General features: G+C 40.3%; 1 protein-coding gene across 1 annotated transcript; it reads right to left on the bottom strand.

The window, feature by feature from the left end:
* Positions 1–5290: 5290 nt before the first annotated feature.
* On the bottom strand, positions 5291–9310 carry LOC145476491 (uncharacterized). Its single transcript, XM_081455388.1, has 7 exons — positions 8274–9310; positions 7841–7870; positions 7446–7487; positions 7282–7305; positions 7130–7171; positions 6621–6650; positions 5291–6349 (listed from the first exon to the last, which is right to left on the bottom strand). Exons 1-7 carry the CDS (start codon positions 8338–8340, stop codon positions 6153–6155), a joined length of 432 nt encoding a protein of 143 aa, XP_081311514.1. The 5' UTR covers positions 8341–9310; the 3' UTR covers positions 5291–6152.
* Between the last annotated feature and the right edge of the window lie 7363 nt (positions 9311–16673).

The raw sequence follows: 16673 nt of genomic DNA, 5'->3' as shown, positions 1-16673 counted from the left end.
CTGGGGTGTATTCCAGCACGCACGAACCGGACAACTTACATACATGTCTTCTCCAGTCTGACTCTAGGTTTTGGCAGGGGGGGGGGGAGGGGGGAAGGGAGGGGTTGAGTGAGTGCTGTTTTCATTTCCTTAGTATGTTTCGGTTGGTTCTTTCTTTGTTTTTTTGGTTTTTTTTTTCGCAGAAAACCACGTGACACTTAGATTGGCTAGTTGAAGTAGCATTCGATCCTTGACGAGATAAACCAGCGTCCGGTGAAATGACCAGGAATTGTTCTTTGCTGTACGGGTTCTGGAGTCGCTGGAGTCAAGTGCTTGCAGACGGCTAACTGCATGCGTGGGGGTGAGAGAATCCTAACATTTATTTCATATCTGATTCTAAAATCTATCAGTTTTGCTAAGACTTGCAACAAATCTTTGGACTCGCAATATTTTCAATGTTTTGAATATTTGAATAGTTCTCTCTATTTCAGCCAGTATCATTTGATATTTCATATTTAAGTGTATATTATTTAATCACGTCAGAGATTAAAGAGTGACACTTCATATCGGCACTTAATGGCTTGCCAGTTAACCCGTATCAAGCTGCTTTACCAACTAAATTATGTAGTATCTGTGTAGGTAACATACTTACCGAGTGTTGTGTTCATCTCATGGGAATAAGTTGACTACTGGTTACGGGCAGCTGGGGTGTATTCCAGCACGCACGAACCGGACAACTTACATACATGTCTTCTCCAGTCTGACTCTAGGTTTTGGCAGGGGGGGGGGGAGGGGGGAAGGGAGGGGTTGAGTGAGTGCTGTTTTCATTTCCTTAGTATGTTTCGGTTGGTTCTTTCTTTGTTTTTTTGGTTTTTTTTTTCGCAGAAAACCACGTGACACTTAGATTGGCTAGTTGAAGTAGCATTCGATCCTTGACGAGATAAACCAGCGTCCGGTGAAATGACCAGGAATTGTTCTTTGCTGTACGGGTTCTGGAGTCGCTGGAGTCAAGTGCTTGCAGACGGCTAACTGCATGCGTGGGGGTGAGAGAATCCTAACATTTATTTCATATCTGATTCTAAAATCTATCAGTTTTGCTAAGACTTGCAACAAATCTTTGGACTCGCAATATTTTCAATGTTTTGAATATTTGAATAGTTCTCTCTATTTCAGCCAGTATCATTTGATATTTCATATTTAAGTGTATATTATTTAATCACGTCAGAGATTAAAGAGTGACACTTCATATCGGCACTTAATGGCTTGCCAGTTAACCCGTATCAAGCTGCTTTACCAACTAAATTATGTAGTATCTGTGTAGGTAACATACTTACCGAGTGTTGTGTTCATCTCATGGGAATAAGTTGACTACTGGTTACGGGCAGCTGGGGTGTATTCCAGCACGCACGAACCGGACAACTTACATACATGTCTTCTCCAGTCTGACTCTAGGTTTTGGCAGGGGGGGGGGGAGGGGGGAAGGGAGGGGTTGAGTGAGTGCTGTTTTCATTTCCTTAGTATGTTTCGGTTGGTTCTTTCTTTGTTTTTTTGGTTTTTTTTTTCGCAGAAAACCACGTGACACTTAGATTGGCTAGTTGAAGTAGCATTCGATCCTTGACGAGATAAACCAGCGTCCGGTGAAATGACCAGGAATTGTTCTTTGCTGTACGGGTTCTGGAGTCGCTGGAGTCAAGTGCTTGCAGACGGCTAACTGCATGCGTGGGGGTGAGAGAATCCTAACATTTATTTCATATCTGATTCTAAAATCTATCAGTTTTGCTAAGACTTGCAACAAATCTTTGGACTCGCAATATTTTCAATGTTTTGAATATTTGAATAGTTCTCTCTATTTCAGCCAGTATCATTTGATATTTCATATTTAAGTGTATATTATTTAATCACGTCAGAGATTAAAGAGTGACACTTCATATCGGCACTTAATGGCTTGCCAGTTAACCCGTATCAAGCTGCTTTACCAACTAAATTATGTAGTATCTGTGTAGGTAACATACTTACCGAGTGTTGTGTTCATCTCATGGGAATAAGTTGACTACTGGTTACGGGCAGCTGGGGTGTATTCCAGCACGCACGAACCGGACAACTTACATACATGTCTTCTCCAGTCTGACTCTAGGTTTTGGCAGGGGGGGGGGGAGGGGGGAAGGGAGGGGTTGAGTGAGTGCTGTTTTCATTTCCTTAGTATGTTTCGGTTGGTTCTTTCTTTGTTTTTTTGGTTTTTTTTTTCGCAGAAAACCACGTGACACTTAGATTGGCTAGTTGAAGTAGCATTCGATCCTTGACGAGATAAACCAGCGTCCGGTGAAATGACCAGGAATTGTTCTTTGCTGTACGGGTTCTGGAGTCGCTGGAGTCAAGTGCTTGCAGACGGCTAACTGCATGCGTGGGGGTGAGAGAATCCTAACATTTATTTCATATCTGATTCTAAAATCTATCAGTTTTGCTAAGACTTGCAACAAATCTTTGGACTCGCAATATTTTCAATGTTTTGAATATTTGAATAGTTCTCTCTATTTCAGCCAGTATCATTTGATATTTCATATTTAAGTGTATATTATTTAATCACGTCAGAGATTAAAGAGTGACACTTCATATCGGCACTTAATGGCTTGCCAGTTAACCCGTATCAAGCTGCTTTACCAACTAAATTATGTAGTATCTGTGTAGGTAACATACTTACCGAGTGTTGTGTTCATCTCATGGGAATAAGTTGACTACTGGTTACGGGCAGCTGGGGTGTATTCCAGCACGCACGAACCGGACAACTTACATACATGTCTTCTCCAGTCTGACTCTAGGTTTTGGCAGGGGGGGGGGGAGGGGGGAAGGGAGGGGTTGAGTGAGTGCTGTTTTCATTTCCTTAGTATGTTTCGGTTGGTTCTTTCTTTGTTTTTTTGGTTTTTTTTTTCGCAGAAAACCACGTGACACTTAGATTGGCTAGTTGAAGTAGCATTCGATCCTTGACGAGATAAACCAGCGTCCGGTGAAATGACCAGGAATTGTTCTTTGCTGTACGGGTTCTGGAGTCGCTGGAGTCAAGTGCTTGCAGACGGCTAACTGCATGCGTGGGGGTGAGAGAATCCTAACATTTATTTCATATCTGATTCTAAAATCTATCAGTTTTGCTAAGACTTGCAACAAATCTTTGGACTCGCAATATTTTCAATGTTTTGAATATTTGAATAGTTCTCTCTATTTCAGCCAGTATCATTTGATATTTCATATTTAAGTGTATATTATTTAATCACGTCAGAGATTAAAGAGTGACACTTCATATCGGCACTTAATGGCTTGCCAGTTAACCCGTATCAAGCTGCTTTACCAACTAAATTATGTAGTATCTGTGTAGGTAACATACTTACCGAGTGTTGTGTTCATCTCATGGGAATAAGTTGACTACTGGTTACGGGCAGCTGGGGTGTATTCCAGCACGCACGAACCGGACAACTTACATACATGTCTTCTCCAGTCTGACTCTAGGTTTTGGCAGGGGGGGGGGGAGGGGGGAAGGGAGGGGTTGAGTGAGTGCTGTTTTCATTTCCTTAGTATGTTTCGGTTGGTTCTTTCTTTGTTTTTTTGGTTTTTTTTTTCGCAGAAAACCACGTGACACTTAGATTGGCTAGTTGAAGTAGCATTCGATCCTTGACGAGATAAACCAGCGTCCGGTGAAATGACCAGGAATTGTTCTTTGCTGTACGGGTTCTGGAGTCGCTGGAGTCAAGTGCTTGCAGACGGCTAACTGCATGCGTGGGGGTGAGAGAATCCTAACATTTATTTCATATCTGATTCTAAAATCTATCAGTTTTGCTAAGACTTGCAACAAATCTTTGGACTCGCAATATTTTCAATGTTTTGAATATTTGAATAGTTCTCTCTATTTCAGCCAGTATCATTTGATATTTCATATTTAAGTGTATATTATTTAATCACGTCAGAGATTAAAGAGTGACACTTCATATCGGCACTTAATGGCTTGCCAGTTAACCCGTATCAAGCTGCTTTACCAACTAAATTATGTAGTATCTGTGTAGGTAACATACTTACCGAGTGTTGTGTTCATCTCATGGGAATAAGTTGACTACTGGTTACGGGCAGCTGGGGTGTATTCCAGCACGCACGAACCGGACAACTTACATACATGTCTTCTCCAGTCTGACTCTAGGTTTTGGCAGGGGGGGGGGGAGGGGGGAAGGGAGGGGTTGAGTGAGTGCTGTTTTCATTTCCTTAGTATGTTTCGGTTGGTTCTTTCTTTGTTTTTTTGGTTTTTTTTTTCGCAGAAAACCACGTGACACTTAGATTGGCTAGTTGAAGTAGCATTCGATCCTTGACGAGATAAACCAGCGTCCGGTGAAATGACCAGGAATTGTTCTTTGCTGTAGCGGGTTCTGGAGTCGCTGGAGTCAAGTGCTTGCAGACGGCTAACTGCATGCGTGGGGGTGAGAGAATCCTAACATTTATTTCATATCTGATTCTAAAATCTATCAGTTTTGCTAAGACTTGCAACAAATCTTTGGACTCGCAATATTTTCAATGTTTTGAATATTTGAATAGTTCTCTCTATTTCAGCCAGTATCATTTGATATTTCATATTTAAGTGTATATTATTTAATCACGTCAGAGATTAAAGAGTGACACTTCATATCGGCACTTAATGGCTTGCCAGTTAACCCGTATCAAGCTGCTTTACCAACTAAATTATGTAGTATCTGTGTAGGTAACATACTTACCGAGTGTTGTGTTCATCTCATGGGAATAAGTTGACTACTGGTTACGGGCAGCTGGGGTGTATTCCAGCACGCACGAACCGGACAACTTACATACATGTCTTCTCCAGTCTGACTCTAGGTTTTGGCAGGGGGGGGGGGAGGGGGGAAGGGAGGGGTTGAGTGAGTGCTGTTTTCATTTCCTTAGTATGTTTCGGTTGGTTCTTTCTTTGTTTTTTTGGTTTTTTTTTTCGCAGAAAACCACGTGACACTTAGATTGGCTAGTTGAAGTAGCATTCGATCCTTGACGAGATAAACCAGCGTCCGGTGAAATGACCAGGAATTGTTCTTTGCTGTACGGGTTCTGGAGTCGCTGGAGTCAAGTGCTTGCAGACGGCTAACTGCATGCGTGGGGGTGAGAGAATCCTAACATTTATTTCATATCTGATTCTAAAATCTATCAGTTTTGCTAAGACTTGCAACAAATCTTTGGACTCGCAATATTTTCAATGTTTTGAATATTTGAATAGTTCTCTCTATTTCAGCCAGTATCATTTGATATTTCATATTTAAGTGTATATTATTTAATCACGTCAGAGATTAAAGAGTGATACTTCATATCGGCACTTAAAAGTCTTTAGAGTCGTTTATCGGAAGCTGAATTCTGATGGAAACGATTTTTTTATGCTACCCTATAAGGTCCTTCAGCCATAATCAGACCCCTATTCCTCTTGAGGTACCACACGCCATTTTATCATCAAAGAAATATTTTTATCTGGAAAGAACAACTTTATTCTAACAACTACAATATCCTACGAATACATGATATCAATCAATAAATCTATGTCAATCTATGAATGTAAGACCTGGAAAGGGGATTTTGGCTCAGCTAAGGGGGGTTACAAAACAAAATATACACAATAAATAAAACGGTGGACACTTTTATTAAGCTCTTCATTGTGTGTTTTTTGTTACAGAAAAGGGTTTGACATTTGACAATGTGTAACGTCCAATAGGCACTTAGACTGTAAAGACACTACATGTTCCCGTGGGAAGCGCCGAGCCCAAGTCTAAAGCTACAATAATATATTTACATAGTTGTTTCTACAGAGGTTAAAATATATACAATTTTATGTACAACAACATTTACAATAAATAAGACTTAAGTTAACATCGTGTATTTTACAATTCTATTTACAAAACTATTTACAGCAATTCAACTTTTTAGAATGCAAGATTAACAATACATCTTAACGATTTTTTTTTGGTATATATGTTTTACATTTTTTTTTATTATTATTATTACATACACTAATTTCAACGTCTATTTACAAAATTTATATAACTTATGCCCTTACCCTTAGAAATATAGCCCCCCTCTTAGCCCCCATTCCCCTCCCTATTGGCATTTTCTGTCTCTCTCCCCCCCGTTTATGTTAAATAAGAATAAATTTAAGACGAGACGGAAAATGTTGCCCCTCCCATACTGACTACCATTCTTCCCCCCCCTCTTCCCCCTCCCCTTCCCCCTCCCCTTCCTCTCCCCCACCCACGTCCCCTCCCATGGCCACCCCACTGCCTTCTCCCTCCCCCTCTTTCTGTACAATCCTTGGCCCTGTGGCCTTTTCTTTTGCAACGCCAACAGCGCACTAAAAATGAAAGAAAGACATAAAATTGTGAGATAAGTTTTTTGTTTAACACATTTCTATTTTTCCTATTTTAGGGAAATTTTCTTGCTAGCGTCACAAACAAGTATTACTCACTCCGATTTAGGACAACAGTCAATCAAACGTCAGATAATATTACAACCAATGAGCAAAAGGCATTACTGTATTTTGCAAGCTTTTTACATGACTGGCGAGTTTGTGTTTCTTTGGCTATCAAGAATTATATACAGACAAACAGAATTTGAAAACTTACTGTTTGAGAGCTTCAACTGCTCTTTTAATTCTGAAAAAGAATATTGTAAGTAAGTAAGAGACTTTATTTTATGAGGGTGACACGTAACAGTAACTAACATTACAAATCATGTTTTGGCCCTCTAAAAAATACAGATAATAAAAACTACATTAAATACTACATTAGCAATAGATATTTACAATGGAAATAGTATAACAATATTTCTAGAATTTGATAAAGCCAGGAAAGAAATTCATCTTCAATAACAGGACAGACGCATGAAAAACTAACGTCAGTTTGTTTTTTTACATAACAAATTGTCAAATTGTCCGCTCTCGCTCGTTGCCGCATCACATAAATTATAAATTCATGTGTCTGTCCGCATATTGACAATGAAAATTAGCCAATGAGCGGGCGAGAATTTCTGCAGTTATCATAAAATATAGTATTGACTGGATAGTGATGTTAGCCTAAGGTCGAAACGTCGTCGTTTTCAAAAAAGTAGTAATGACAAACTTTGGTATATTTACCGCTTATTTCTGCCCTCAGGGCTTCCACATTTTCTTTAGGATCTATAGAGAAACCAACGTGTATGTCAGTTATGTTCTCAACTTTTCCTTTTTTGCAGAAATTTTATAATGTATAACAATGATAATAGAGGTTATTGAAGCTCGTTTCTCACCTCCATCTGTCTTTTCCGGCACAACTGTAGAAAAGACAAAAAAAGTCATTTTCTTACCAATTAAACTTCGAAATCAAACTGCAATTTTCGAACTTGTACTATTAAAAGTTTCACATCCTTTGTCCCTGAAACTTTATTTTTTTGACAGGTTTTTCACATGTTACCTTCTTTCTCCTTTAACTGCACCACCTCTCTTATGTCGTCCCCTGTAGAAAACCAAACAAATGTCATTTTGCAATGAATTAAACCTCAATATCATCCTGTTATTTTAAAACTTTTACTATTCAGAGGTTTCGCACCCTTGTCCGATTCACGTAAAACCTCATTTTTGTTAGTCTGACCTAATAAGGCTATGTCTACACTATAGCGTATAGTTATTGGGCCGGCGCGAAAACCATATAGGATAGGCCTTTCGTTCACACAAAACGTAACGGAGCCAAGCTGCGCGGTCGTTTCTGCTCATACCAGGCCGGAGTATCTTTCATGTCGACATAATGAGCCGTTCGGTATAGTGTAGACAGATCCTAAAAATAAAAATTGACAGTTGTTTATATGTTACCTGCAGAAGGTTCTGTCTCTCCCTTGTTTTCTGCGGGAAAAGCAAAATACTCGTTTTTAGTGTGTATCTTTAGTGGCCTCCACAGTTAGGGCTATGCTAAATTATAACCATCTTTGGCCACCTTTATGACAAGGGAAAAATTCAGCTTCGTAAAACAAATAGAACAAAAGATGTAGCTGCCCAACCATAATTCTACTTTACATTCCTGACCCTGGCCTTAGACTGCTTGAGTAACGCAGCTCTTTTCAGGAAGCTTTGAATTGAGTTAATCTTTTTGTGTGTTTTGTTGTTGTTGTTGTTGTGCTACAAACAGGAATTTGAGAGTTTACCCGTTTGAAAAAGCCCCTAAATTTTCTTTGTGGCTCTTTTAAAAAAAGAAAGAAATGCACAAATAAAAATATCCATTCAGTAGACAAATGAGTAAAGGTGTTACCGTTGGTTTGACTTGATGACATCTTGTGTTGAATGTCTAAACGGGGAAACGTATAACACAAATGCATCGCATTACGTTAATCGTAACATCTTAAATTAACCTGAACAGTTTATTCCACGACTGTAACTGTATCATTATACATAAGTTGTTGACAATCTTTGTCGGTCAAGATGCTTGCCTGAATATTGGCCTCGTTCTTTTGCGTTGTTATTGACCAAGACAAAGGCCAGACGAGCTCTCTTGGCCAAAAAAGCTTGCTAATAAAAGGATTTATTACATGGTGGTGTTGAGAGTTTTTTAGTTTTCCGCGGGAACAATGCAAGCAATGTCGAGCGAGCAAGAGACACGCCCATCTTGCCCGCTCCGAACCGCACTGTACTAGACTACGAGTAGTCCCTCTTTCGCTTAGTCCGTCGTGCGTGACGCGAAAGAAATTTGCGAGAAAAAAATGGCCGCGCGAAATCCTGGGGGCTAGGAGCGCGCGAAAGGAGGGTAGGCGAAATTGGAGCGTTATTTTACATTTGCAGCACTTGTGAGCACTTAATTGACTTTTGAGCAGAATTTGAGCATGTTTTGGCTTTTTGGAAAACATTTCAGCACATTTTTCACAATTTTCCATATGTTAAATGCAATATTTTGTGTTTGAAACGTTTTCAGTAAAGCCGAGTACGAGTAATTTTAGCTTGTCGCCTGATCGGCTGACTGTTGTCATGGAAATGCGCGTGCTATGGTCCTTTTAACCGTGGGAACAGGCGATTTTCATTGGATCGTGACTTCGTGTTTAGTTAAAAGTTTGATAAAACTAGGAATATGTATAAACATCTGCTGGGAAATAAACGTAAACTGCGAGCAATTTTCGTGCACCATTTCTAAATTTCAAGCACTTTTTATAGAAATCGAGCACTAGTTAAGTACTTTTTTGCCATGTTTTGAGCACTTGCGATTTTTCCAGCGCAATCGGGACAGGCCTACCTATCAATGTTTCGCTCGATGTCTAGTTTAAAGATTTAAATTATCAGCGAATCTCCTCGGTTTGTTTAAAATGTTCCTGACCTAGGTCTAGTTCGCTTGCTTTAAATTTTACCGAAATAACGAACGGCGTTCAGATAAGTCTTTAAGGTAGCTCACCTTGGTCCAACTTAACGAGACGAAAGAGGCTGGTTACAAATTTCACGTCAGTTTTATATAGTGCCATATCCTCGACCCCAGGGGCCGCGCCGTTTTTGGTCAGCACCAGGACTCTTGACCTCTGGCCGGGTTCAACACCGGAAGTTCGTGAATCGCGGACTTCCCGTCACTCTGCACATACTCAGAGTCAAGTCTGACAAATCTGATTGGCTGAGAGTACGAAACAAATTCTCAGCGGATGTTCAGAAAATCGGATCCGGCCAGAGGTCGCGATTCTTGTTGCTGACCAAAAGGAGCGAGGCCTTGGGACGAGAAATGATATGGTGCTATCCAAACGGCAGCGGTCTACCTCGTTTGCATGCTGAAAGAATGTCCGTATGCTCAAGGGAAAAGTTTATTTCATGTTAGGGGGGAAATGTATGTATTGTCTATCGATTGCGGGGATTCTTCGTCCTTTTTCGACAGATCAAAAAGTGAACTCGAGGTTACGTTCATGTCTGTAAAGTAACACTCAATGTGATGACGTTTGCAAAATATTGGCGGAGCAAAAACTTTGGCAAGGTAAGGTCCTTAGCACCGGCAATTTAACCACTTACTGCACAATATGCTAAATGCGATTTTCTGAAAGAAATTACTGTTTCCTCGTTACTTTTTTATGCAATGGAGAGATTTTCTCCAGTCGCAACCCTCCTCTTTTATCCGGGCTTGGGACCGGCTCAGATGACAGTTTTCGCACATCTAAGGCAGAGTTAAAAAGCTCTGGGTCGAGTAGGCTTAATCTAGAATAACAAAACTGTATCAAGTCTTCAGGAATATGCCATTAAACGATATTCATTTTTTTTCATTTTGATTGAAACTTTTGGTTATACACCCATTACAGTTTGTTAAGTTACTAACATTTCTGAATATAATAACATCTAAACTTTCATTTTCTGAATTTCCACAAAAAACGACAAAGTAGTTTGCAAGTTAAACGAAAAAGTGTTCAACCCTTCAACCTTTAACTTTTCAACTATCACGCAATAGCAATGGAGTGCGAGCAATCTGATTGTTTTAGTATAAATCTACTCGTCCTTCAAAACTTTATCTAAATCCTCTTCCAAAACGCCAAGAAGCGGCCGTCATTTTAATTACAAGGTACAAGGGCACACTGCTACGCACTCACTGTCTATCACAGAGTAGACAGTGAGTAGCGTAACCAATCAGAGAGTAGCATTCGTGGTAGAATGCTAGTAGATTTATACTCATAATGGTTAGATGTCACTGCAAGTAACGTTTTGTCGCTTTTAATTAGCAATGTATATGGGAAAAAGTTAACTTGCTATATCATTTGTGCTAACTTGAAACTTGACAGAAATAACTTTTTAGCAATTTTACAAGTTTAATCATATTTTTATCGATATGAAACTTCCGTTTTTTATGTTTCCTGTTACGGTTTTACTTTGGGAATCTAAAAGTCTGCACTCATTTGACCATAAATGCTACAAACGAAACTATTTTTCTGCAAACTTTTTAAACGGTATGTTAGGCCCAAAGATAAGCAGAAACGGCCTGAAACATGATAACGTAATGTACAAAGGACAGTAACGATAGAAAATCACAGGTCTAGCGAAACTCATGCTTTGTGAGCTTTCATTCTCACGAGAGAAAATGTGAGCTACACACTTGGTTAACTACTCCTAGTAAACTTAACACAATTAAAATGAAAAATTGACTATGACTTTGAACGGAGTATTAATAGCAATGTGTTCGAGTCTCTGCAGTTCTTTGCAACATATACTTAATTTCGTTAAGTAATGTAATTTACAACCACTCAAAGCAAAAACTGAATTAAATGGAAATGGAATGTGAAAAGCAGTTATCAAAATACCCCTCTTTTCAGTTCTTTCTAACAAAAGTACCACAATTAGTGTTTTCAGTCAAGTTTTAGTACATTGTCGAGGAAAAGGTTTTTGTTATTCATCCTGGTAGATGTAATAATAAAGTGTATTATCGTTTGTCTCACGATGTAGTCACTTGAGATGTAGATCGCGACGTTTCGATTGCTTACTGCTAGTCTTCAGGCGATAAGGTCGACTGATTGCACGGTATCATTTACATCACAAAGGTCGGCTGTGATTGGTGCATTTCGATCCTCCTATTGTTCCATTGTTCTGGCGAGTAGGTGTTCCCTCAGTGGTCCGCTGTTGTACCGTTCTCCTGTTGTTGTGTTTTTTGATCGTGGGCATCCATGCTTCAGGAATTTCAATTCCACTATCCTTGTTGATGTTATTAGGGTGAAGTCTTATGTGAATAGCTTCCTTGACCCTACGTGTGTACCAGTGAGGATCTCGATCAATAAACTTGACCTCATTCCAGATAGGATAGTGGCCGGTCTCGTGGGTGTGTTCAGAAACGGCGGAGGTCTGAGTACGGGCGAGTCGTATATCCCTGTCGTGCTCTTTGATCCTCTCCTGCATAGATCTCCCTGTTTCCCCGATGTAGACTTTGCCGCACTCACAGGGAATCCTGTAGTCAACACCATCTTGTTTAGCCGGGTTGACGGTGTCCTTTGGTTGCACTAAGTGTGACCGAAGTGTCGTGTCGGACTTGAAGACGGTGCGAATGCCTTGTTGTTCAAGGCAGCGGTGGAGAGACTCCGAAACTCCTTGGACATAAGGTAAAACGGCGTTGGATTTAAATTCCGCGACGGGCTCTCTTCTTGGGGTTGTTCGTGCTTTTGTGATCTTCTGTACAAAAGAGGAGGGATATCCGTTAGAAACAAGTACAGATGACAGATGTTTCTTCTCTCCAGTGATTACTGATGGTTTGGTCACGACACGTTTAGCCCGGTCGTACAAACACTTCACAATACCGCGCTTTACTGACTGAGGGTGGTGTGAATCATACGCTAGGTACTGATCAGTATGTGTTGGTTTCCTGTAGACACTGGTGGTAAGGCGGCCATCAGGTACATTGTTTTCATTTTCAAAGATTTTAAGTTGCTCGATCTGTAACATTAAAAGGCGCGTCCAGTTTTGCCAATAGGTACCGGAGGCTCCATTACGCAGATAATGCTGTACCTTTCAAGCCCCAACCCATCCTTTTGAGCAAGCCACTTGAAACTTATTACTTTTCGTCTTATTATGAAGGAGACCTCCAACTCACCGTCATCTTGGTCAATTTGTAATACTGCTTTTCACCCACAAGTTGAATCTGCTTGGAATTCTTCGTCATGAAGGTAGCTACTGCAATAACAAGAACGTTTACCTCACCAGTACTTTTTCTGCTGAGTTGCCAACCGCAGAATGAAGTTTCATCGTATTTGGAACTCCCTCGACTTCTTTGTATTTTCTCCCAAGGTATGCTTCTGCCTCACCGTACGCTTCTCATACTCTTCCCAGTTGCCTTGATAGCTCAGTTGGTAGAGAACTGCACCGGTATTGCAGAGGTCCAGGGCTCGAATCCCGTTCAGGCCTGATCTTTTCTCAGGCTTTAAATTCACAACTGCTACAGCTGTTTATATAACTGCGATGATCAATCGTGTCTTCATATCTTTCTCCGCAGTTCAAATATATGATCTTTCATATATTCACTTGCATTCTTCACCGTCTACGCGTATATAACGAACTCACAACATGATCAGCTTCCAGTTGGCTTGATAGCTCAGTTGGTAGAGCACTGCACCGGTATCGCAGAGGTCATGGGTTCAAATCCCGTTTAGGTCTGATCTTTTTTCAGGCTTTAATTTCACAGCTGCTGTGTTTATGTAAGTTGTTTATATAACTACGATGATTTCCGTGACCGGCTTCCAAATGGTTCCATACAACAGGAAACCCAAACTCAGTCTTATGATTAACTGTCACTGCGATTAGCTGTCACTGCAAAGATGCTCTTGTTCCGGTACTGTGAGTTGTGGCTGTCTGTCTATTGCCTCACCCTTCAGAAGGTGTTCTGCTAGTCGCTTTAGCTGGGAATACGGCAGAGTCGTTAGATTTGCGTGTCCTCGGAACTTGCGCACTGCATTATATACGACGTTGAAAAAATCCGCCTTTGAAACATCGTATCCGGAAGAAACAATCTTTGTCCTAATCATGAGGATAATTTTAACATATTTTTTTGTATAACTATATTACCTCCGCTGTAAACATTTAATTTACATTATTTAAACCAGTTGCCTGACATTTTTAGGTTTTTAGTTATTTCTGGGAACTGGTAACCCTTTAACTTTTCAAATCATCTTTTAAATATTTTTATACACTTCTAAATGGATAATAACATGTGTTGTTGCTTAATGTAAATTACCGTTACAGATAACGGAGAATGTGTTCAATATAAACTTATGTGAAATATGTACAAAATGAGCATGGTTTCATTGGAAAGTCCAAAGCGTTAACTGGCTTAAAGGACATTTGAAAAGAAATTTTCTGCCATGTGACAACCTATTTTCAGCAACTAGGGATAATACAAATATTTACTAAAGAGTAACCTGAAAAGCTAATTCAATGACATTTCTCTGGGTATGTCGTTTGGTATTTAAGATCTAAATAAAATACATTTCAGTGATATAGAATGTCAGATAGGAAAATAAAAGAAAGCTCAAAGCGTGTGACATCAATGGTCCCTGTTAGCTGAGAATGGGTGTATAAGGAAAATGATAAAATTAGAAAACGTATGAATTTAGAAGGATGCACTCGTCAATTCAATCGTAAAATTGGACTATATATTTTTATATTGCAAAAAATCGTGGGTCAAAAATATACATATTTGTTATATCTAGACTCCAAAGCCTTCTGTTCACCATCTCGACCCTGGTGCCAAATACTATGAAGATCTCCAGGCAAGGATAATGTCACAGAACTTCACAGCTCCTTCATATATCAAACCTATACCAGGTTTCACGAGAGGGCAAGTTATTATTAAAGGGACACTGCACTTACCACTGAGGGTGGTAAAGGGGGTCGAGATCACGTTTAACGGAAAATAAATTGGTCGTTTCACAATTCACTGGAAGCTGAACAATTATAGTTTTATTTTGCAGAGCAGTACCCGACAAATGATTAAAACCCACTAGGAAGTGAGAATGGCTAACAATAGCGAGGATGGAAACGGATTGCAATATGGATTTTTTAAAAAGCGTTAGGCTGTCAGGTTTAAAAAAATTCAAGTTTGGCTGGAAAATCGTTCAAAGTGTGCAAAAATGATGCTGCTGTGTCGATGTTCGTAACGAAATTGCTTTTAATCGTTTAGTTAGAGCTAATTAAGTTATTACATAAATGTAGGGACCATTTGGTGAATTTATAACAGCTTTTGGCAAATATATCGTGACAGTGTCCCTTTAATACAGCTCTCTCCTCGTCCTTGCCAAATCTTCATAGGATCTCCAGGCAGACTCACTGCTCTTATGTTCACTGATAGAAACAATCAGTAATGAAAGCTATTTATTCAGCATACCTGTTTCGTCTCCTGGCATTTGCATTAACTTCCATCCTGTATCGTTCCCTCCTGCAAAGAGAGGGATGAACAAACTGCTCTCCGGAGAAACCGCCTTTTCTTTGTCGGATAGCCTCCTGAAATTCTTGCCACAAATCATTCGTGACAAAATAGTGATTTGTCGGAAAAGCATATCCTGTACGCAATGCCCTTTTGGCCATCTCAAGCCTTTGTAGTGTTGGAACAGGCTCATCTTCCTCTGGCAGCGTTTCCGCGTTATAGACACCACGAATGTCCAGCAATAGCCTGTTATAGATGTCCACACCATAACAGTCACCCAGGATTCTCGCCTGATCGCAATCTATGTCTCCTTTGAGTCCCTGGAGTTCCTCCTGTAAAATTGTCTTCCCTCGCGCCACAGAGGTTGTGGTACTTGACAGTCCCTTCTTCCGGGACCCCTTGGCGCCTCTTGTGTGTCAAAGCCTAATAGCCTGCTTCGCATTTCAACAAAATCTGCTGGGACTCCTTCGATCTGATCGAACGAACTGGGGTAGACCCGTTGGACAAAATTGATTTCCTGAACACCGTTTACTTTTTCGTCATTAACAAACACGCCATGTAGCTGTGTAACTCTAAGGTCACATAATCCATCCCCATCCCCGGGAGGTGTGTTTGGAAATTCAAGGGAAATGCGCAGGTACGGTGCGTCACATCTGGACTGCTGTGCCCTGATTACGTTGTTAGGCAAGGGCTCGTTTCTCGCGACCTTTTCATCAAAAAGATCTCGCAAAGCAGGCAGCACAATCTTTGCTTCTGACCAACTTAATTGCACTTGGCCTAGTACGGGGTAACGGTAAACAATCCAGGCAATCCGTACGATATCCCTCCATGCTGTAATTTTTAACGATACCATTCCTTCGTCAATCAGCCACTTCGCAGTATTCAAGATATGCTCATCTCGAATTTTGCTTAAGCTCTCAAGCTGTCTAGCTAATTGTAGTTGCTGCAGAAAAGGATGGGAAATATCTCCCTTCAATTTCTCAGTCATAGATACTATGTTTTGTATCATTTCTTGTTGCGGAATTCCTTCCACGCATCTTAAAACGCTTTGCGCGTGCAAGAGATTCAAATTGTCTCTGTAAGACCTGAACTCCAAGCTAGACACGTACCGCTCGAGATCTTCTTGAGTTTCACCACCGACAATTCTAGCTACTCGTTGTTTTAGTGAACCATGTGCCCTTTTTCTTCTTTTTGGCTGGCTTGGCGTCTCGCTTTCACTTTCCTCCTACAAGTAAGATACAATATTAGAATAACCATCAGGACTTTTGTGCGAATTGCAATTAAGAGAGATTCTATATCAACGCTACGAGTTTCTGGTCAACCTCTAGCCGGCATAAAGAGCTAACGCGCCAAGCGCGCAGCGTCAACAAACTAATCAGGGCGAGGTCTTAGGAAGTAAATAATTCCTGCATACATGGTGAAAATTTAGATTGAGTGTAGGAGGCGCGAACGTCTGAGGAAAGTTCCCTATTTCCTTCCAAACCACGGATCACTTGCGAAACAATATTAAGTCTAGAATCAACACCGACTTGCGCGTCATCGTGCACAGCGCAACTTGTACCTTTCTTAGTGCCCGCCGTGTCCTCGTATTCCTGGTGCGTAGGACAATGAGACAGAGATATTGTATGCATTGTTCTATTTAACAATTAGATTATGAGCTCCAGATTTCTATAAGGTGATAGTTGATGAGGCCGATGGCCGAACCAACTATCGAGAGCGCATAATCTAATTGTTTTAGTAGAACTCTTACTAAAATTTACTTCAAATAACGGTTTCCAATTATTTCTTGACGCATTATTA

The sequence above is a fragment of the Orbicella franksi genome, unplaced genomic scaffold (assembly GCF_964199315.1).
Source record: "Orbicella franksi unplaced genomic scaffold, jaOrbFran1.1 SCAFFOLD_228, whole genome shotgun sequence".
Classification (NCBI taxonomy): Eukaryota; Metazoa; Cnidaria; class Anthozoa; order Scleractinia; family Merulinidae; genus Orbicella; species Orbicella franksi.
The sequence above is the reverse complement of the archived record's forward strand: the minus strand, read 5'-3'. Positions and strand labels throughout refer to the sequence as shown.

What these genes read in the sequence shown, in the direction of transcription:
- LOC145476491 (XM_081455388.1), bottom strand. Translation starts at nt 8,340, where the DNA reads ATGCATTTGTGTTATACGTTTCCCCGTTTAGACATTCAACACAAGATG. An exon ending in GTCATCAAGTCAAACCAACG is followed by an intron (nt 7,871 to 8,273) that starts GTAACACCTTTA and finishes CTTTTCCCGCAG; the next exon opens with AAAACAAGGGAGAGACAGAA. An exon ending in AGAGACAGAACCTTCTGCAG is followed by an intron (nt 7,488 to 7,840) that starts GTAACATATAAA and finishes GGTTTTCTACAG; the next exon opens with GGGACGACATAAGAGAGGTG.